This window comes from Trachurus japonicus, chromosome 6, assembly GCF_045865225.1.
Source record: "Trachurus japonicus isolate A0001 chromosome 6, Traja_1.0".
In the NCBI taxonomy this organism is placed as follows: Eukaryota; Metazoa; Chordata; class Actinopteri; order Carangiformes; family Carangidae; genus Trachurus; species Trachurus japonicus.
The window spans coordinates 10,064,472-10,087,114 of record NC_140912.1 but is presented as its reverse complement, the minus strand read 5'-3'; the positions used below and the strand labels follow the sequence as shown (position 1 = coordinate 10,087,114).

The window sequence follows — 22,643 nt, the reverse complement described above, 5'->3', positions numbered from 1 at the left end:
CCTTCAGTTGGACCACCATACACTGCTTCTTACTCTACTTTCTTTTTCACTGCTGTTCTCACACCTCTGTAATGCACATGCTGGACATGGTCAACTGGCACCCTAACGCAAACACCGACCATTATAACACACCTGTTCCTTGTGAAGCCCCTGTCACGCTTTCTACATTGCTTTGTGATGTTTTGTTATCCCACTGGCAACAGAAACTGCAGGGGTCTGGTCATGGTGTTACTATAGCCTCTATGAGGAAAAGGAATTGCTTGAGCAACTGTGATGACTTGGTTCTTTAAGATTTTAGGAGAAAGTTGTTGCTGTATAGTTGCCATGGATGAAAATGGATTTCATCAGACATAAAGTGTTCTCAGTGGAGAATGAATTGTGAAAGATTCTCCACTTGTGTAAAGATGATGAGGAGAGCACACACAGAGTTTTGTTTCTAAGCTGACAGAGTACAGAATTGAGTTCATTTCTTTTCTTCAAACCAGACCTTCAGTAAATGTATTGTAATGTTGTGTGTCTCTTTATTTGTCAGTAACTACTGATCAGACTGGCCAACATAGATAGACACAGAACTCGCCAAAGGGAGAGCAGTTCCCCTTTAAAGTTGCATAATATTTTTCTTTTTGTCCAGCCTCTCTTGGACGTTTGTATTTCTGTGTGGATAAACATGCTGACTAGAGCTGGCCTGGGAGCAGCAGCTGGCCTGGCAGGTGAAGGACTTCACTTGAGCCAAATATAAATCTTTCCTCACATCAAAGCGAGGACACGCAAGAAATGAGATGAGATACAGTGAATGCACTGCATTTAGTTGTAAATAATAGCGCGCACACACACGTTTTGTTTGTGTGTGTGTGTGTATCTGCTTGTGTGTATGTGCGTTCCGGGGTTTAGACTGTGAAAGCATCTGGCCATGCCGGCCTGGCTGCGCTGTCCTGCTGTGGGTCAGTCAGGCTGTTTGGACGTGAAGCGACTGACAGTGTGTGTGCAGCTTGCTGGCTTAGGAGTGTTTATGTCTGTAATAGGCACTTAACCACACAAACCCAGCAGGCAGCTAAAGAGAAAGACCAGAAGAGACACTCGATGGTGTTAACAGCAAGTTCTTTGAGGCCCCCCTCCTAAAGAGTAATAATTTATTTAATCTGTGTTTCTTTTTGGCCTTGTACCATGGAAGGTATTGTATAGCCACTGGGAACATTTGTGTATTTGTGATGCACTTGGAAAATTAATCTTTTTATATCCTCAAGGTCTGCTGAGAGAATAATCGAGGGGGGGTGGTAGTGTATCACTTACACACAGTAAGAAATGGATGAGCAGAAAAAGAGAGAGACGTGGAGGGAGTGTGTAGCTGAAAAGTGTGAGGGCTGAAGATTTGTGTGTGCGTGTGCTTTTCGTATTTATTGTTGAATGAAAAAGTAGATGATGAAAGAGGGAATGTGCGAGTGTTAGAGAAACACTTATCCATCATTTGGTGAGCATAGGGTGAGGTGGGGGGTGGGGGTAGAAAGCAGCATTACTGCTGGTGTCTTCAGTGTAGTGGTGGGTTAATCTGGAGCAGAGAGGTGGCGCACAGGGGCAGGGCGGAGGAGGGGGGGGGACTCTGACAAGGGAAAAAAAGTTGGAGAATCCTGTGGAAAAGGAGATTCTGATGGAAAAGCCATGAAAAAAGCAACAGTAGTGAAGAAGAAAAACAAATCTGAGTGCTGCTGAAGACAAGAGGAGAGACTGAGCGGCACAGGGTTGGAAAAAGAGGGAGAGGGAGATCGAAAGAGGGGAGGGGAAGAGGCATAGAGAGAGAAGCAGAAACAGGGAAGGAGAGGGAGGTGAAGAGAGCGGAAGAGGGAGGGAGAAAGGAGGTGTGATAGTGGGTGGGAGAGGAGGAGACAGTCTGGTGGATGGGCAAAAAGACAAAGGAAAGAGAGGAGAGTGAAAGGGATCTGTCAGAGGGCTGGTTAGGGATGAAGAAACTAACAGATGCATAGAGATAAGACAGCCATGGTCTCATGAGAGGGATACAAGGGTGCAATGTGGAGTAACACAGTGGTTTAGTGAGAGATAAAGAGGAGGAGAGAGGAGAGGTGGAGAAAGAGATTAAGGAAAAAGACAGAGTGATAGACTGGCAGAGAGAGAAAAGGGAGAGAAGAGCTGGATGAGAGAGAGGAGGGAGGCCGTCTCATAGAGTGCATACAGCACGTGTGGAGCTGGTGTTAGAGCGAAAGAGAGACACAGAGAGGGAGGGAGGGAGGGAGGGAAGGAGGGAGGGAGGGTGGGAGGAGAGAGGGAAACAGAGGGAGGGGGTGAGGTATTTAAACGCCGGAGCAGGACAGCACAGGCGAAGCTCTGAACTCCCCGAGAGTGAAGGTAGGACAGGGAGAGAAGCAGAAGAACAGAGCTCCACAGTTCTCTCTCACAACCAAGCCCACACACTCGCACACATTAATCTCACACATACAAACACACACAGACACAGGCACGCACTTTTGGACTTTCGACTCATCCGTGGACTCCAAGAGCTGTCCTCTCCTCTGGGACTCTACCTGTGCCTTCCTTTGCTCCCACTCATCTCTCTCCTCACCTCTTCACCCACCTCCACTCCCCAGCCCCTCGCCTGGTGAGGGCAGATGGCCATGGTGCAGGCCTCTTTCGGGGGTGCCTTAGGCTGTGCCCTGCTGGCCCTAGTCTTGGGGAGCAGCAGCATGGATTTCGGGGCGCCCCCCGCGAGCTTCTACCCCCGCTTCAACCCCTTCTTCTTCCTGTGCACCCACCATGGGGAGCTGGAGGGAGCCGGGGTGGCAGAAGGTGGGGGAGAGGTGCTACTCACCCTCCAAATTACGGGCAGCCCCACTGCCTACACCCCTGGACAGGAGTATCAAGGTGAGCACACCCCCTACGGTGTCCACTTTTCCTTTTCTTTCTTTTTCACTGCATGCTGAAGAGAATGGTGTCTATTGTTTCACCAGTTCGTTTATCAGTGAAGAATAACACAAAACAAGTGTTTTCAGATGATGTGAGTGTAAATTTGGCGGAGAGAACACAACTTGTGTTTTAAAACTGCTTTTCTTTTGCGAAAGACTTTCACTTTGAAATTGTATATATTTTCCAAACGAACACATATTGCTAAATCATGCAATTTTTAAAAAATATGCAGGGGATACATTACATTCAAGATATTAAATGCACACCTAAATTAAACAAGCACATGTGATTGGATCCATTTTCTTGCAGGTGCTTTGCTTCACACATGATGTGCTGCTATAGTGTGTGCATATCGGAGTGTGCGGTTTGTGTGGGGTGGCTGTTGTTGGAAACCAGCATTTATGTAACTGTTATAAGTAGTGATGCTGAGTGGGACTCCTGTTCAGTGCTATGAGCGGCTTTGGTGTTTTACTGAGCTGTGCTCCTGATGCTCCATGTGTAGGTGGCTTCTCCACAGGACTAACAGTGAGATCCCTCCAACTGAATGAGAGTGAGAGTGCGAAAACTGCAAGTGCGAATGGACAGAGCGCCATAGAAAGAGAATTCTCTGACTGATAGAAATAAAGATTAAGTAATCAGGAAACCTAGAGTATAAGAGGAGACATAGATTAATGTTTCCTTTCCCACACTGATGTCCTGGCACCTGGTCCTGGAAAAAAGATCCACTCTGACCTCCCAAACAGTGTCACTCACTCTTGCCACTCACTTAACACTGAGGACAGTGACCCACACAGGCCACCGCAGACCGAATAAGGTCACATTCCCATGCAGCTATCCTGTCCTATGAGTTGGATGTATACACATTTTATGTATATTACAGGTTATATCTAGCTTTCTAAATACACACATATCTTGTGTACATACATTTTGCCCATATCTTTTCCCAGCCCGGTCTCTGTTGAATCTGTCTAATTTGATATGGCAAACAGTTGATTTATTACTCTGTTCTTACTTTAACAACTGTATTCCATTATCAGAGAAAATAAACCTCTTGATTTCAAAAAGGGTATGAGCAGTGGTGTAATTGTATATAGAAAGAAAAAATAATGGATATGAGAAGGCCAGGGAAAACAGGGCAGGAAAGGAGAGGAGTCTGGAAGAAGCAATATTATCCTCTGCCTGAAAACAACAGCCTAGATCAACCCTTCAGTCAAGCACCTTTTAACTGGGGCTGGGCTTGTAGGGAGAGCGGGTGGGGAGAGATTTGAATAACTAGCTGGTGGATGGGAGGGATAGAGTGCACGAAGAGGTTTAAATAATTAGCATTAGAAATGTGGTGGACTGGGAGGAGGGAGAGATTTAAATAGGGCCACGGCTGGGATCGGATGGAGTAGGGGGAGATTTAAATGACGATGAGAGGATTGAGCTGATAAGATACCAGCAGCGGGGCTTGCACGAAAAAAAAAAAAAAATGACAGGGTTCCAAGCTGCTCACTTTTTTTTTTCTCCATCCCATGTTTTGGCACATGATGATAGCTCATTGTTAAATTTCTGGGGTTTTGACTGAGTTTGCTTGGGGATGGGCGGATAAATGGGAAGTCAGCAAGTGATACATGGCTGGTTGTGTCCTTAGTTGTGCAATCAGGAGTAATCCCGGTTTCTGCCGTCTCCCCCCACCTCTGTCTCATCCTCTCAAACCTTAAAGCCAGGGACACACCGGCCCGACCGTCGGGCGTCGGGCCTCGTCGGACGGCGTCGGGAGCTCGTCTGTTTGGTGTGTTCCTCTCCGTCGGGGAGTCGGGTCTTGTCGGGTCTCGTCGGGGCCGATTGAACATGCTCAGTCGGGACTCATCGGCCGTCGGGAGAGTAGACTTGTCGGGTACTCTGATTGGCTGTGTGCTAGCTATGGCGATTCTGATTGGCGGTGCTCTAAGCGAATCAGCACGGTGTGTGGGAGGGACGGAAGTGACCACAGTAAACAAACGGTGTCCTAGCCTAGCCTGTCCATGGTATACAAAATAAAAAGAGGAGTAAAGCAATATATTAAGCGGCAATATATATTTAAACATCAAAGATGTTCAATCAAACCCACATAGTTTGAAACAACGTTCAAAACACACACAGCTCACAACTAAGCATATAAAGCCCGCTAGCTTAATGCTAACGTGTAATGTAAAACACCATAGACGGGCTAACGGAAATTAGCATCGGCTATCGCCAATTCGCGGCAACCGAGCCACAGCAGTAAGCTGCTAAAAACTGTTTTAATTTTGGCTTTAGCGCTGTTAACACGTGGCTGGTTAAATTGTTTTTGGGAGATTATGTTGGTCTCATTGATGAAATCTAACAACTGTGGCAGTGGCATTAGTTTGTTTGAATGAAAAGTGAATTGGTCTGTATTTCTATGGGGGAGTATATCGCCACTCAATCGCTCTGGTCGGCAGTCGGGGCAGTGTGTTTCACTTTTTCCTTTCTCCCGACGAGAGGCGGCAGACTCGTCGGCCAAAGCCGTCGGCGTCGGGACGCGTCGGGACGCGTCGGGAAGCGTCGTGGCGGTGTGTTCCTGGCTTTACATGTTCTCACCACGGCTGCTGCCTGCTTCATTGTGACAGGAATTGTGTGCGAGATATACAGACTGGGATTAAGGGTGCACATGTGTCTGCCTGCTCTACTGAAAACTGAACGATACACAAAAACTGTTAAATACCATCTTCTGGTGATGTGTAGAAAAGGGGCTAGGGAAGTGTTTTTGTGAACATTTTCTGTTTATTTCTGCACAGGAACTTTTGTATTTCAGCATACTTCTTTCATATGCTTTGGTCAATTGTTTATTCCTCATTGATTTTATGTGCTCTCTAGGCCTTAGTTCTGGATTACATTTGGTTTAATCTTCTAAAAGCAATTTGTGATCTAACCACTGAAAGAGCTGCATGTGGAAATGGTGGGCGGAAGGCATTAGAGATGCTGGCCGTGCGGTTGAAGGGCTGTAGAAAAGCAAACTGAAGAAAGAGTGCAAAGGAGAGAGAGGTTGCCGGTGGAAAGAGGGAAAGTAAGAAAAATAAAAGACAGATGACCCCTATGAAAGAGACAGGAGGTGAGCACCTCAAAGAACCACCTCAGCATTCAGTGTTTAGCAAGAGTAAGACTCTGTGTGGCCAATTTGTCGTATGTAATTGGGTTTCTGATCTGACCTCACCGCCTCTCGCTTCTGTTGCTTTAGAGTGATAAGACCATGTGTAGGCAGCCAGCATACTTTGTGTGTGTGTGTGTACTGTATGTGAGACAAGATTCCTGCGTTTAGCTATCAGAATGAAATGACCAAGAGAGGTTGTGTTACTCTCTGCGTGAAATGTTTGAGAGGGTGGGTGTATTGGCAGGGTCATGGTAGACAAAATGAAAACAGAAATACTGTAGAGGCACTCTGAACTGCTGGGAAACGGAAAGAGGAGAAATGAAAAGATTTGTGGAGTTTTGTGCGCTTGCATTCAAGCTCTCGGGTCAATCCTTGTACTAGACAAATGGAAACCAAGTGTCACTCGCACACACTCGCATACTGCCCACATATAGCCTTATCTTTCAGAGAGAGAGAAGCAGAAAGAAGTAAGGTCACTCTGGGATTTGAGCCTGTCCTCTAAATAATCAAATGACCCTTTTGAACCGCTTTTGCTACACTCAGGAAGCAGTTCTTTAGTTCAGTAATGTCTAAGCGTTTTTCTTTCATTTTGTGTCTGACCTCTTTTAACACTGCTGTGGGAATGCAAGATGTTCTCCATACAGCAACCACATGTTTATAGGAGGCAAAATCACAATACATAACCCAGAGCCCTGTCTCTAAACACAGTTAATCAGAAAGTGTTGTTTTTCCATCCCTGTTGTTTCTTGTCTCCCTGCTTCGCTGTGCTCATTTCGCTGATGAACAGCAGCGCTCAAGACAGGACGGTGACACAGCAGCGGGAGAAGAGGAAGAGGCGAAATTCCTCTAAGCAGACTGTTTTAGTATCAGAAAACATGGCCTTTCCAGTAGAGCACATTGGATTTAAATCATGAGAAGAGGGGGACATCATTCTACTGTGTCATGCAGCCAGATTAGAAAGCACAATGGAAAAGATCGGTGAGGGAAAGGAACAGCAGTGCGGTGTCCTCTGCAAGTCAGTGGAGAATAGCTGCAGAAATGGAGGTGCAGGAGCAGAAATGGGGCCAGTGAGATTGATTGAGTGTCTTTGTATGTCAAGGAATTTGTACCATTTTTCCCCCCTTTCAATTTCAATCAACTGCGAAATAGGCACGATAGATACAAGCTACAGTTGTGTTTGTCATACCAGTGGTTTCAAGCACTGTACACATATTTGGACAGCATAACATTGTTTTGTCTGGTGTCAATTTGTCAGTTGTTTTAAGAGGGAAGAACTTGAGTTTGTGCTTGTGCAGTCAGGATTTACATTTGCATGTAGTGTGGAGTTTTTGTGAGTTTCCGTGTGCAGGGTTACTGGTGTCAGTGTCAAGCGCTGAATGAGCCACTCACACAAGTCCTTGCTGAGGCATGCAGGTTCAGGTTGGTAGCTCTCTCTCTCTCTCTCTCTCTCTCTCTCTCTCTCTCGCTATCTTTCTTTCTCTTTCTCTCTCTCTCTCTCTCTCTCACTATATCCATTGTTCCTACTACTAACTACTGAAAACCAAACAATATTCAGTGTGTGTCTCTACCACACTGCAACAATGGAAAACAGGAGGCGAAACAGTGGTGCAAGGGAAAGTGACAGGGTAAAATAAGAGAGCGCCTTGGAGAAGTAGTTGACAGTGCAGGGCTGAAATGGCCATTGCTAATCTGTCAATGGTCTCTACTGCAGTCCCCGTTTCATGGACCTTTTCATGTGCAAATGATTGAAGAGGCCTGAGAAACAATCAACATTTCAAGGAGATTTGAACGTCGCCACTAAATGACATTCTTAATGGGAACTTTGAGATAAATTCATCCCCACAAAATGCCATCAGCTCTTCCTATGATAACCTATCAGATTAGACATTGTGAATTACTTACAGTAAGCAGCTCTCCTCCCAACCACCAGAAACAACTCACTGTGCCTTGCAATGGGAGGAAGGCCATTATCTATCTGTGAAGTTGATTACTTGTCGTGGTTGGGGGGACTTCTTTTCTGCGAGTGTGCTGTTGACTGATGCCTGTACAACAACAAGTCAGCCATGTTAAAGTGAAGGTCACAGACACGAGGCCTCGGTAGTAAAGCAGATATTATTTTATCCTACATCAGGTCATATCAGTAAAGCCGCACCAAGACGTCATGGAAACAGAGGGCCCATCTTTAAGCCTTTCACAGGAGGCGCTCACAGCACATCTTTGTCTTTAGATTGAATGCCAAAATGGCATCAGTCTGCTGTGACCTAAGCAGCCCGTTGGATGTCATCATCACCTCCTGCAGCACTTAACCTCTGAGGGTCTGCATTCTGACCTCCGACCGCTTCTTGTCAGTGCTGCATTGCTCGGAGCTCTGTTGCTGCGGAGTGATTAGATTTGGTCGGTGTCCCTGCTCCTCCTGTCTAGCAGTCTACCAGTCCTTACTTCTCTGTTCATCTCTGATCTTCTGTTTTACATTTATATATTTAAAAAGACCAGGAAAACTCTTTAGGTATTTCTTACGGTGCAGCAAGCATTGGTCAGTGAACCATCAAAAGACTGGCCTAGTTTTCGTGCAGACCTCCAGTTTAGGGGAGCAGAGGCACTGTAAATGAGGCAAGAGTGAGGACAGAGTAGAGGGGATCGGGGCTAATGGTTTAATAGGACTCTCTTGTGAGCAAAGGAAAAGCAACACGCGGATAGAGCTAGCACTTACAAGTGGTCCGAAGCCATGCTTTCATTAGCTTTCCAGCTCTTCAGACCCTCTGCCTCCTGCTGCTTTGTCTGAATAGGTCACTTCACTGTGTAGAGAGAAGTGTGTCAAGTGTATTAGTGTTTGTATGGGCTTGCTGGGTGTGTTTGGATGTTCTGTCTCTGTGGACATTGAATGATGAACCATTTAAAGAGCTTTGTATTCACTGAGATATGCCAGTTTCCTATATATGAGGGAGCAGATGGGCGAGAAATGAGAATGGGTATTCATTGGGAATCTTCCCTTTGTCACACATGCACGCTTGGCCATGCACGCAGCACTCAGTTCTTAGTGGGTGATCCATCATGACACAGAGACAGGTCAGATGTTCCACTGGCTAAACACAAACGTCCTGATCAGCAGGCTATTCCAGTCCTTTGTGACAATGTTACACCAGGATGTGACATGATAACACGAACAGGAGGTTGGTATTTTCCTCCTGTCAGGTGCTAAATGAGTGGGTCAAGGTGTTTTCACAGGAACATGCTCTATATTACCATACTGTACAAATCTATGACGATGTAATGACGCCACAACAAGCTGACAGTGACGGACTGATTTTCTGTCTCTACCTTTGTAATTTCTCGTAAAGAATCATTGAGCTCCAGCAGCTGTGGAGAATTTGAAGCTGTGACAGTCGAGATGGGCCACATGCCACCTATATGCTACATTTATGAAAAATTGATTTACTGCATCGGAGCACGGCGAATCGCCTCAGATAACAGTGACATTGTTAGCCTTTGCCAGGATGATGGCAGCATGGTGCCAGGTGTGGTAGAAAGAGCTAAAAATGGAGGCAGCCACTGGGTCAACGCCAGGCAGAAGTGTGTGCCTGTGCCAGTCTTATCTGGGCAAGCGGCAAGGAGCTCTTACATTTTTTATTTTCAATTTCCTCAACGGGTTCGTTTTCCAGCCAAAACAAGAAAGCTCTTAACAAGCAAATGTGAGTTTTGTTTTCAGTAACTTTCATAAGTGGGCAGACAAGTGGGCGTAAGTATTTTCAGGACGTTGGAGTGTGTGCCTGCCTGTTGGGGGTTTGCCTGATTTGGAGTGCTTCTCTGTTGATAATACAAGCTTGGGTGTGCAGATGCTATACTCCCGCTGTCCTAGTAAGTGCACGCTTGTTGTGTTTCCCTTGTGTTCCCTTGCAGCTGTCTGGAGGTTTAAGTTTCCGACAGCACAAACAGGAACAGACTCCTCTTCGAACACAACTTTGGCAACATGTAAACTACCCAAGTGATTGTGACATTGTGAGTGTTTCCATGCCTGAAGCACAAAACGTTTGGTTGTGTTCCTCTTGGTTACTTGCTCTCATTTCTGGTGTGACTGAAGACTCAGTACGATGAAGAACGTGTATTTCAATCGCTGTAAATATATCACTGTCTATGGTAAACCATAGTGGGAAACAGAACACCAGCTCAACAAGCCCACACCACACACTAGACCCTCAGGGTGAGGATGAATCTCAACCACACTGTATTTCCTGCCTCGGTGTTCTAATAGAAAACACAAGAGAGGCACCCCTCCACCATCTATTTAAATAATTAGTTCCCCCCCTTCCCTTTACCTCTGCTTCTTTGATGTCTACTTTTAACTCACAAACAGGTTGTAAACATAGTTTTGTTTTTTGTTTTTTTTACTTCTCAGAAAGCTCAAACACCAGGTTTTCATAGTGCGTTCAGAGCACCGTTTGTCTATGCAAACTCATGCTAATGCTCCCGTCCCAATCTACCTCATAACAATGGGCCAGTGTTCATTGTCCTTAAGGAGTACCAAGTGGCTCTAAGCCGGATTTTGAAAAGTGATGGATCCTTTTTAAATCTTCCCAGCTCCCTATCCTTCACGCTGGACATGTTGTTCTCATGGGGTGGTTTCCCAGCCACCGCTGATTGGCGTATCAGCTTTGCCGATGGCCTCTTCCTTTTAGAGAATGGAGCTCCTGTTGGAGGATTGTGTACCTCCTCCTCCTTCTTCTCCTCCTCTTGCGCTGGATCCTCCTTCTGGCGACTTCATTGAGAGAACAGTAATCCCTGCTTGGGGGCCAGTGTGTCGTCTGTGCTGATAGCATTCAGAGGGGCCTTGTAGCGCTCCAATGGACCCACTACAGAGGAGGCGGCATGGTGCAACTGGCTGGGTGCTAGGCACACGACGCGTGGCACAGGCGGATTAGCCCCAGCCCTACCCCCATTCAGCATCAGTTTCTTTCAAACAACCAGACCCACTCTGCCCAGAGAGACACAGCAGGCTGGCAAAGCCAGATTACACATCCGTGCACACACACAAGCTCAAACATATTCCTGCCCAAAGTGGCAGCATGGTTTAGGGGATTGGTGTTTAGAGGGCCCCTGAAAATATTTCATTCCACTAATGCTCTGTTGTGAAATCCCACATATCAAACCTCATACAACCCCCACCCCCCTCCGTATCATCAGCGAGGTCTGACTCAGGATTAAACTATCCACAGATATTCTCTCAGCAGATGACAACAAAGATTAGCTACATTTATCTTCCTTCCCTTTATCAGCAAAGTTTAAGGAAATACAAGCTTACCTTTACCTTTCACAAATCATGAGTAGTTATTGTCCCTTTGAAATGGGACATCAGTGAACATGTTAGATAAACCAAAGAGTACCCAGTGGACCAGTATATTTTACACCTCAGTGGATTAGGTTTGATTGTACTGCCTTTCAGGGAGCGGGTGACTAGTCACTGAAATTCAGAACACTACAGGTCTAGACTGAAGAATAAGTGAGACTTCACTTTTCCAGCTCACTCTGCTCTGTAGAGACATGTCCATCTGATGGAAAGGACATTAATGACTGATTCAGCCCTTAGTTTTAATCATTCCTCAGAAATGAATGTGAGGCTGGGATGACATCAATCACCTGGTCAGTGTTTCTTTTCACAGGGACCAAAAGTATGAAATCAGAGTTGCTCTTAATCACACAGTTTTTACTATAGACCCTGGTGGAGATGATAGTTATACTTTTCAATCGCTTAGTGAAATTGCTAAAATACAGCTAACCCTAAACTAAACCCAGATAAAGGTGTTTGAGAGCTAGAGTGAGAACAGACATGATGCAGAAGTACCTGTAACTAGTTTACCCCTATCAAGTACATGGGTTTTTTTTTTTTTAAAAGCATGTGACTGTGAACTTGGGCCTGTGAATGAGCATGGGCCATTTCAATCAAATTATACCATATGATAGACATGAATGCAGCACTTACAGATTGTAAACATACCAAATGATTGAGCTGTCCTGATATAGAACACTCTCATCATAAATATGATAACTTTGTCAGTGACTCCACACATTTGTGGTGTCACTATGTCTTGACAGCAGCAGAGACAGGGTGGTAGAGCGAGTCGTGCTAAGGAATGAAAGCAGAGGTCTGAGCTAGGTGAAGACAGAGAAGAGATGGGATGAGAAAGGGGCGATGGACGGAGCGTGACAGTGTTAATTACGGCAATGAGTGCATTCTTGCCAAGCTGAGCTGCTGTGATTAAGACTGGATGTCAAGGGAAATGCTTCCCATTGATCCACTATGAGTAGAGACCATCTAGTCTTTCATTACAGCAACCAGCTTGTTAATTAGAAATCAATCTTTCTCCTCTGCTCCATGCAGCCCCAGCCACACCACTGTGCTGCTCTCTTTCCACCCAAACATTTATACCCAAAAGCCATGGAGTCATGTCAGACTTTGACTAATGTCAGTACTTTTTCACTTAGTTGGCTATAATCTGTAATTTTCACGCCAAGAAAGCACAGGGAGCGGAGAGCAAAATAGTGAAGCACAATATCCTGCCTTCCTGTCCAGCTCCCAGGACGTCTTTGAGTTCTTTAAAGAATTTGCCAAACTCTCAGATTGCATTAAACTGAGAAGTGAATTCAATTTTACCAGCTGAATAACAGTTGTACTGTTGGATTTCAGCTACATCTCTCTACAATTTTATATTTTCAACATAAAATTATTCAATTTAGAGGAGAACTGTATTACATCAGTTGATTTGTTTTGTACCCATAGCAAGTCATTTGAGCAAGCTAATCTTTTGACACTTGTTTCATGATTATGTAATGTATCACTTTTCTGAATGAAGGAAAAATGCTACTTCTACATTGTACCAGATTTATTTTTAGTGTTCACCTTTTTCTGTCTTCTACTATATATTACACTTTAAAGTTAGAGTGAGAGGGGAAGGTGTGTGTGTGGAAGAGAAGCTGCAGAAGAATCAGCTGAGCGCAAGGATGTAAAGTGAACGTCTTTGTAGTTCCAGTTTTCATATTAGAGCTTTTATACCTGTGAATGGGAGAACATGGTTGGGACAGCTTGAGCCTGTGCATGTGTGATCCTGTATGCACATATGCAAGGAAATAAGATGCTAACAGGCAGAGCAGCTGTCAGGTTTTGCAAAAGGAGAGGTGTCCAGATGTTTTAGGACAGTAAGAATTCAAACTGAGTACAGATGTGATTATGATACAGACACAGGTAGCTGGGCTCATTAGCAGACTAATTGCATGCAACATATTTTTAAAAGTATGAACAGAATATTGTAGTAACAGCATTACTAATGTATAACGGAGGAACTCAAAGGAGGTTAAATCGAAAGCAACTGGATCATCATTGAACAATGAAGCCTCTTAGATGAGAGGTGAAACGTCTTCCCAGACAAATAACTAAGTCCAGTTGCTTTCGATTTAACCTCCTTTGAGATACTATGACCTGGACAAATGAGAATATGCACAGGCTATAATGGAGGAACTTTATTTTTTTCAACAGATCATGTTTTTTATAGGGCTGTTCAAACAATTAAAAACATTAACTTGATCAATCGCAATACTACTCTGTGATTAATCGTGATTAAAATACTAATATTACTTGTATCTTAGTGGGGAGATACTGTAAAACAAATACATTTATGGAAATGACAAACTAGTCTGAGAAATCTTAGTGAGACCAGACAAAATACCTTATGCATAATATTTATTATTGGTAAGTAAACGACACAAACGTCTGCAATGTGACTGCACTGGTAGCAGAATAATCGTTAACGCGTTAACTTTGACAGCCCTAATATATATATATATATATATATATATATATATTCCATATATAGTCGGTTTAAGTAATAGCTGAAAAATAATGCATATGCAAGTGTTTTTTGAAACACTGACACTGCTGTCCAACCAAAAACGAGCATCATGTCTTTTGCTCTTCAGGTTGGAACTGCTCAAAAGTCCAGGTTGATACTCTGATAAAAACTGCAGTTTGAAGTGTAAGCCCATGAGGATGGCTAAGAGGAGGGCAGGTGCACCTGGTGCTAACTTGCTTGCTTATTCCCTTTTATCTCATAAGCCTTAGTGAGCCGTGAATAATATGCAATGTTGAAAAACACAGGGATGGTTATTCACAGGAAAGAAAAACAAACGGAGTGACTGTCTTTTGATAATATAATATTTTTTAAAGTTCATATGAAAATATTCATATTTTACTTTGTTGGGCTATTTCATCTCAGTTGGAAATAATTCAATAGAAACACTGTGAGTCATTTTAATAAAACATAGACTTGGTGGCTCCAAGACACTGACTTTTATTAGATTTGGTACATTCATCTCTTACAATGGGTGCAGAAGTGTATGTTGTGTATCACCAATGACAGCCTACATCCAGACTAAAACAATGATAGACAAAGGCTCAGAATGTATTCTCCTGTGCAGTATACCTGCCATTTCATCAGGTTACTAAATTCTTTCAAATAACCAATTAGTGATATTTTATATAATGGCCAACAAGACAAATTTCCAAAACGTCAGTACAGGGAGACTTTGGAAGCTTTAAAATCATAGCCTGAGCTGCAGATCTCTAGTGGTCAAATTAATGTTGGTTTTGGCCAAGTAAGAGGCGCGTTGAGCGTACCTAAATAATTGCACTGTTATGAGTGTCTGTTATGCAGTAAGCATGCCGATCCCCTCTCTGCATGCCACTTTAAATATCTGCTTTCTTAGGTTAGAATGATGTGGTTATTGAGCGTTTGGTTAGGTTAGGTTAAAGTGGACAGAAAGGGTGTCACAAGAGCATCTGTCCCTCTCTGAACGTCTGTACAGCTCCCTGCTCTTCCTTGTCCAAAGTCTTCATGGCCTTGTTTTGACAGATGCCTTCCGGCCATGACTTGCTCCGCTGTGAAGCGGTTTGTTGTGGGCCGATTGGGGGTTCCTGGGAGGTGGGGGACAGACCAGCTGTGGGGAAGGAGATGGAGGTCACATAGGCTAAGTAGCCTGGTGTCCCTGAGAGGGACATAGCAGGCAATGAGGTTATATAGGCTGTGGCTGACAACTTGGCCCTCATTACCCCCTTCCTGGTCCGTATGAGGGGAGCTACCAAAAGAGCAGGTGAGATGGAAAGTGAGTTATGCAACAGTTTTGGTCTATGTCCAATGTCTGCATTTTGTCTGTGTGTACTTGCACAGCTGGTTTACTGGTTGGCCGTTTGTGTTTGTAGGTCGTGTTCCTGTGCAACTAAGTTAGCGTGTGTTGAGGTTTCTCCTCACATATGGATAGATGTGTTTTATGTCATTGACCTGGCCATAGATTTTTACTGCTATACTGTGTGTCTGAGGTTTTGTGTTGTGCATCTCTGCTGTGTGTAAGGAACTGTGGTTTGGCACTTACCCCAGTTTCGAGGCAGACTGGTGTTTTAGTGTTTTCCTACATTCCTAGGATTTTCCCTTAGGAAGGCTGTGGCGACTTTTCTCCGTAACCCTTGTTAGTTGTCATGAAGACCGTTTATATTATCTGGGTCATGGTTCTCATGTTAAACACCTTTGCTTTTTGATAGGGTATTAGCATCAGCTTGGCTTTGATAAGTGATGGCAATGCTATGCTTGTCAGGCCTGGATGGCTGAAACCGTTTCTTTGTCTGCAGAACACATGGTGTTGATCATAAGGACAGCTCACACTCCAGTCCTGGCAGTCACCAAGCGACAGAGGGAAAAAATCATGGTGTTCTGAACCCTGTTACAATATAACCCTTCACAGTAACCACCAATTTATGTGCCTTGCACTGAGTAACATTCCTTTAATACAGAAAGTTTTTTAGATTAAATGCCATAATATTATTAATGTTATTATACAGGATGCTGTTGCTCACACCTTCAGCTCTCTGATTATCTGTCTTTTACTCTTAACACCTACTGTGCTGTCTTACCTTGTCACCCCTCATTCTACCGAGTCTTCTTCAACACTGATGAAGACGAATTCAAAATAACAGAACTGTAGCTTATCAAACCTGATTTTCCGCGTGCTGTTTGAGGCTTTCGTACAATGAGCCCATGAATAATGCTGAAAGCTCACAAAGATGATTCCCTATCAAAGCCAATCTCAGGTAAAGAGAATAGCCTTTGAGTTGTCACAATGTGGTGTGCTTCCTCTGAACATGCAATGTTCAGTTATCAACTATGAAGAAATGCTCTGTCATAACTGATTTTGCCTAGCTGATTAGTGGATATGCCTTCCTGCAGGGCTCGTGTCCTTTTTTATCAGTCAAATGTCAACCTTTTGCCTTGTAACTCAGAATGAAAAGCATATATAGTGCATTGTGTGGAGAATGATATTATTTGTAGATTACTTGAAGATCATATGCAAATAATGCTACCCTGAAAATCATAACAAAAAGACAGAAAGTGTCCCCAAAGCACTGATTTACGAAACTTTCAATTCTTATACTCTGGAGACTTAAGGAGCTTAGGAATAGATGCTGTGAGGCTCGTGTTTTTGTGGAATAACTTAAACACCTGTGCTTCCTCGTGTTCAAGCATGTGACACACAGGCACATACGAATGTAAACAGACTTGCATACATTGCATCTTATAAAAGCAGCACAATGAAGTGTGATTGTGAAGCAGATTATGTGTGAGGAACAGGATGGTTGTGATAGAGCTGCCTCTTCACTCTTGTTTTTCTCCACGGCTGTTGCAGGGGTGAAGCCAAGTTAGGCGGGCAGGAAGGCTTCAGCTCCCCTCTGTGGTAAACAGAGGAGAACCTCAACAAGGCAAATTGGACCAAGAACAAGAACAGGCTGCATGTTATGATCTGTGGCAGTGACCATGAAAGGACCTGAAAATCGGTCTAAGGAGATAAATTGCTTTCATTCAGACATTTACAAATCATCGTGGAGATGTTGTAGTTAAGACCTGTAGAAGCTCAGTGGCTCATAGGTTGTCTGTGATCTCGTGTTTCACAGCAGCAGATGGCAGTGCCAGCAGGCCAGGATCGTGCCAGAAGGTTACGCAATGGAATGATGCCTCTTAGACCTGACTAGAACACCGCATGACACATATATGTGCAGAAACTCACTTCCCACACCATCTTCTAAAACTGTCGAGATGCATCCATGCTTGTGGGGTTCAGTTTGTCTGCAGATTCTGCAACCTTGCTGTCAGTCTAAAGGACCAGCCCTTCCTGTCCTTATCATAGGAAACAGTGACCTATCCTTCATGGTGTCATGCTCAGGTGACTGACGGTTTGAACCATTTCATGAAGCTCGGAGTGAAGAGGCACTGGCATGACCACGGAAACAGATGGAACTATAGCTTCCCCATGGTCTGGCCTCCATTTCCTGGTCCTCTCTGGGGCACGTGTGTGTCTGCCAGTGGGATATGGGTCAGATGGTCGGTTATCTTTATCCAGGTTGTTGCCAGGAAAACCTCCATCCATTTGGAAACAAAAAGGCCATCCTCCTGGTTCAACTAGGGGGGAAAAAATGGGGAATTCATTGATAATCTGCCTGTTTACACACATCTCTTTCTTCTTGCTTTACACTAATTACTTTTTTGAGTTTATAGCTTGTAGTCACGTCTTTCCAGCCCTAGGTACTTTCTAAATGTTTTTCTGAGACTTGCGTAAGTACAGCAAAGGTTACGAATGTAGGTGTGGTGAAAACGGGTGGGTGTATTTGTACACAAAGAGCAGAAAGGAGCTGTTCAGGCCATGCCAACCACACAGGGACTTATATGCAAGCGGCCCAAGCTGCGACGTAAATCAGGTCTTCTCTCAGAGCTCACAGACTTCCTGTCCAGCGCCAGCCTAATCCCTCAACGTGCTGTTTTCTAAGAATGAGCTCATGCCACCAAGGGTTGCCAACCGCAGTCCACCACCATGCTTTGCTACACCATAAGGAGACATTACCATTCCTTTTAGGATGTCACTGGGCCCTATTTTTCAGGTCCCTAACATGATTACTGACCCAGCATACAGTGAGCCATTCACATTAGTTCAGAATTTCCAGCATGAGCAACACTTTGGTCTGTTTTTCATCGGTTCTTGTTTGAGGAATTGGCTAAAACCATCTATCAATCATGGCGGCTCCCACACTCTATATTGAAAGAAACAACTAGAAGAAACAGATTCTCTTAGTTTCTACCAATAGGTGCATTCATTTCTAAGGGCATCAGCATACCTCTGTGGGACTAGTTTAAAATGTACTCTAGGATCTTATGAAATTTTAAACATCTATTCACTGTCGTATTCCAGTGCCTTGTTTGTCCCATGTTGAGGATGCTTTTACAGCATTCAAGATGCACTCAGGTAATACCTGGAGCCTAATGCAATCCTGTTGTTCCTCTTGATTGCCAGGTGGGCAGAAGAAGTCTGGGGAAATCCAAGTTGAAATATTAACTAAACAAATGTAAGCCCAGAGTTGGACAAAACAAGTGGCACGATAATCTGCACATGAATGATCCTAGATGGAAAACAGACTTTACGATTTACTGGTAATTATTCTGGATCTTATTTCTGCAGAACCGATTGTCGCGAAAGACTCATTTTCCATTACCGATTAGTCCTCACTGTGCGCGTGTCTATTCTGTGTTTCAGCTCGAGCTCTGATAGACTTGACAGCGAAGTCAGTATTGTTTTTGAGAACGTGTGTTTTGTTGCACTGTGTGGTATGCTCATACCTTGTGCCTTAACATTCCTCCTGGTGGATCGAGAGAAGTGAAGAAAGCCCCCGGCCCATCAATAGTTGAGTAGGAGCACGGTTGTGTGTCTGTAATGAGGCATACCACATTGCATCATTAATATTACATGCTGGCTTAGGGCCAAGGGATGTGCTCTGTGGTGTGTTCAAGTATGAGCGTGTGCATGCGGGTATGAGTGTTTTGTGTGCAACGTAATGAGTGTTTTGCAAAAGGTGCACTTGCAGGAACTCAAGTTTGAGTAAGAGATTAATGTGCTTAAAGTTTATTACACACACCCCACCCCATAATTGTTTATAACACCCACAGACAGGATTTTACAACTGTTAGAAGTTATCACAGTGGTAACTACTTATTTTTTGCATGGATTGCAAGGTAATACTGAAGGAAGGAAATACTGCATTCATGTAACAAGTAATCCTCCAGGTTGGGATGTTTGCATGTCTTTGATTGGCCTTGTTTGTCAATGCCACATTGCTTTGGCAAAACAATGCACATTCATCCAACAAGAACTTCACCCAACTTTTCCTGCAGAGTTTTGACCTACCAACATCTAATCAATCAATTGTCTCCAACCTGGTAATCTAAAACAAATATGTTATATTTCCCTAGAATTAAAGTATATTTTAATGTTTGTGCAGATGTGTGCTTGATTTGTAAACCATATATTCTGCATCATCCATTCTGCATATCATTCATAGTTACTCATTGAAGAGATAGAGTGTATTCTATTTGCTAAGAAAAGCCTGTAGTGCTCTTTTTACATAGCTTTAGTGTGCTAGTCCAACGCCTGGTTTATTTACCCATTAACAAATCACACAAAGTGCAGTTTGCATACACAAACACATAGTCACACACAAAACCTTCTAATGTGTTGGATGAGAGTGTTGGTATTAAAGTTCACCCCCACTCCCGCCTCATCCCCCTCGGCCAAGTGAACGCTACTCAGAAATGAGGTATGGACAAGAATGTTAAAGGCTACCATCAAAGGCTGCCAGCCCCCTCCTTTAGATCTGGATGTGTGTGTGTGTATGTGTGTGTATTTGTGTGAAGTACCCCCACAGGTGATTGGATCTGATCTGATCTGATCTGATTGGCTCATGCGTCTGATACGTTCCACAAGCGAGTGAGAGAGGGGTGTTAGAGGCCTGTCTAAATAATTTAGATCTTGCATTTGTATTGATCAGGTAGTGCGGCTCTCCGTGGGCCACTCCACTACTCCCTGTCTCTCCATCCTTCTTCGACCCTGCTCTTGTTTTTTTTTTTTTCCCGATTGTAACCTTGTGCCCCCAGCTTTGCCTCCTCTCCGCTCCCCCTACTCCCAACCTCCACATCAAACAGAGCGCGGGTACACTGCTGCGAGGGAGCAGAAAATGCATGAGAAGGGAGTAGATGGGGAAAGTGCAGGAGAGAGCTTTTTTTAACCATGATTTCTCAGATGGGAGTGAGGCTGAGTGTGAGAGAGACTGGAAGAAAGGTGAGCTGTGGATAAAGAAAGAAATAGCGTGGTGAAGGCAGAAAAATCTTTTGTGTGTGTGTGTGTGTGTGTGTGTGTGTGTGTGTGTGTGTGTGTGAGTGTGTAATGGAGTGTGTGTAACCTTGGTGATGCAGGTCAGTGGAAATGTAGAAATTAGCGTATTGTGTGAACTGAGGATGGTGAAACCCGGCGCAACTTAATGCATTAAACCCAGTACATTACTCCATTAAATACTGCATCATGCCACGGCCTTGGATCAATACAACATAATGTAAACACTGATAACATGTCTCACCACTCTGGAATGGCTTTGTAGAGTAGGTAATGTATTCTGCTGAGCAAAAAATAGCACAAAAGAGGAGCACACGTATACACAATATGAACATGATAATTGCTTGTTTGAATGACAAGGCCTTTTCCCTGCATTCTGTGGGTATTGCGATGCAAGAGATGCACTGACCAACATGGAGTGAATATGATAATGCTTCTGTTGCCAAGCAAAATAACTCGTTCTCACAATACGCTGTCCTACACACATCGTACACGCTGATAGAATCTGATAGTGCTCACAGCTGACAAGTAAGTACAGGGGTACAGAGAAATTAGCTACTTGTTGCTCATAGTGTCTTTATTTGAGCCATTCACAAAAGAAAAATATCTTTGGTATTTAATTCTCTAATGATACTGAAACTAGGTCTATGTTTCAGTTACAGAATATTGTGAATGGACCAATAGTGACTGCAAACAGCTCCCTCTTTTGTGTGGTTGATAATAAATATCTTTCTTTTTTCATTGTTTATCAATTAAGATGAAGCTGTAGAGGGTAAAGAGTGTGCTATTCAATGACTTGTATTGGTGTTACTCTGTTTCAGATATGGAAGACTAAATTTAACTGTAGTTGATGCATTTTACTATATTCCACTTTGTATTTTGGAAATGTGCAAATTTCCAAGGGGCAACTGACAGAACAGCGTGAGTAAACAATGTCAGCGAGCAGATTAGGATTAACAAGCATGTAATTTACTGTTGTATACTGTAATGGAGCAGAGCGCATGTGAAATGCAGCATTAGTGCCATAGCTGGTTTTTTGTATAAACCCTGACAGTAGAGTAGAGGAGGAAATATCTGGAGACAATAAAGAGAGTCGTGGGATGAATTATTGAGGCTTTGATATGGAGGAGAGCTGGGCTCTTAAGACAGGGTGTAGCACGTCCAATATACGCAGCCACATGCAGAACACACAGTTTCAGACACACAGAAATGCCGGGCGCTTTATTTGAGGACCTTAGACAGACAGACAGACAGACAGACAGACTGCACCACTAAGGAGTCTGCTCGGCCCAGATTCCCACATCGGAAACACACCAAGCCCAGAAGAATCAACGCCTCAAGACCATGTTGCTGTTGTTACTAAAAACACACCAACGCCAAGGGTGTCTCCTCCTTTTCCCATTTAGTTTTCCCCCAAAAGCAGGGGGATTCCAGGGTCAGGATAGAACAATACCTTCATATTTCCCAACTGCAAAGCATTTTATTCCTCCATGTGTAAAATGTGTAGTTTTTGAGAGTGTGTTTTCCTTTTGAGCCGCAGACCGTTCCCCTGTGCTCTGATCTGTCTGGCTGGAAGCAGTCCAGTGGCTAAGCTCTTTTCCTCCGGTGATGGAGCTGGCTCTGTGGTCCCGTCACTCAGGGTCTTTGTTTACCGGGTGGATCAATAGTTAACTTGCTGCTGGATACACTGAGCTGTAGATCTGTTCAGCTGGATAATAGACTGGCAGTTTCCTCTTCCTCTGCTGTTTGTGGTGACCTGTGATGAAGAGAAGCTTAACAAGGCTATCAGGGTTACAGCCAATTAGCTCATCACTCTCTTCTAATATGGTTGTCAATAGAGACGGGCTTTGATGAAAGCACTGTGATTTGTCCAGATCAGTTAGATTACATTCTGGGGCCTCTGGCTGTGAGGTGGAAAGCAAGGTGATGTTATCATGTTGTTATTTTTGTAGCTCAACTACTTTAAACATGACCCAGGCCCACATTTAGCAGGCTCTTTAATTGTGCCCCTGTATGTGTGTGTGTGTGTGTGTGTGTGTGTGTGTGTGTGTGTGTGTGTGTGTGTGCGTGCGTGCGCGCGCGTGCGTGCATGTGTGTGTATAAGGCATGGATGCTTTTGCTTTAACACCTGCCTGCACATCTGTGCACTTCCCGCTCCTCTCCTGCTGCAGGGCATTTGGTGTCACTGACTTCCCAGTTAATGGTCACTTTACATTTCCATGTGTGAACACCTGAGCTCTGTGCTCATTAGCAGCACGATGTTAGGGGATCTCTCTGCAGTCCTGTGTATACAGTTCCAGACTTCCTGTCCACACGCATGTACATCACACTGACTAATTATCTGCACAGCCTG

The 22,643-nt window shown here is 44.1% G+C and overlaps 1 protein-coding gene across 7 annotated transcripts in view; it reads left to right on the top strand.

Annotated features, from left to right (window-relative positions):
• The first annotated feature begins 2,331 nt into the window (after positions 1-2,331).
• Positions 2,332-22,643, top strand: part of reln (reelin) — a 98,932-nt gene continuing 78,620 nt past the window's right edge. For all 7 annotated transcript variants that reach the window (XM_085778688.1, XM_085778687.1, XM_085778686.1 and 4 more), the window contains exon 1: positions 2,332-2,871. In XM_085778688.1, the coding sequence (XP_085634814.1) occupies positions 2,619-2,871 (253 nt within the window). In that variant the 5' untranslated portion in view covers positions 2,332-2,618. The remainder of the gene's footprint in view (positions 2,872-22,643) is intronic.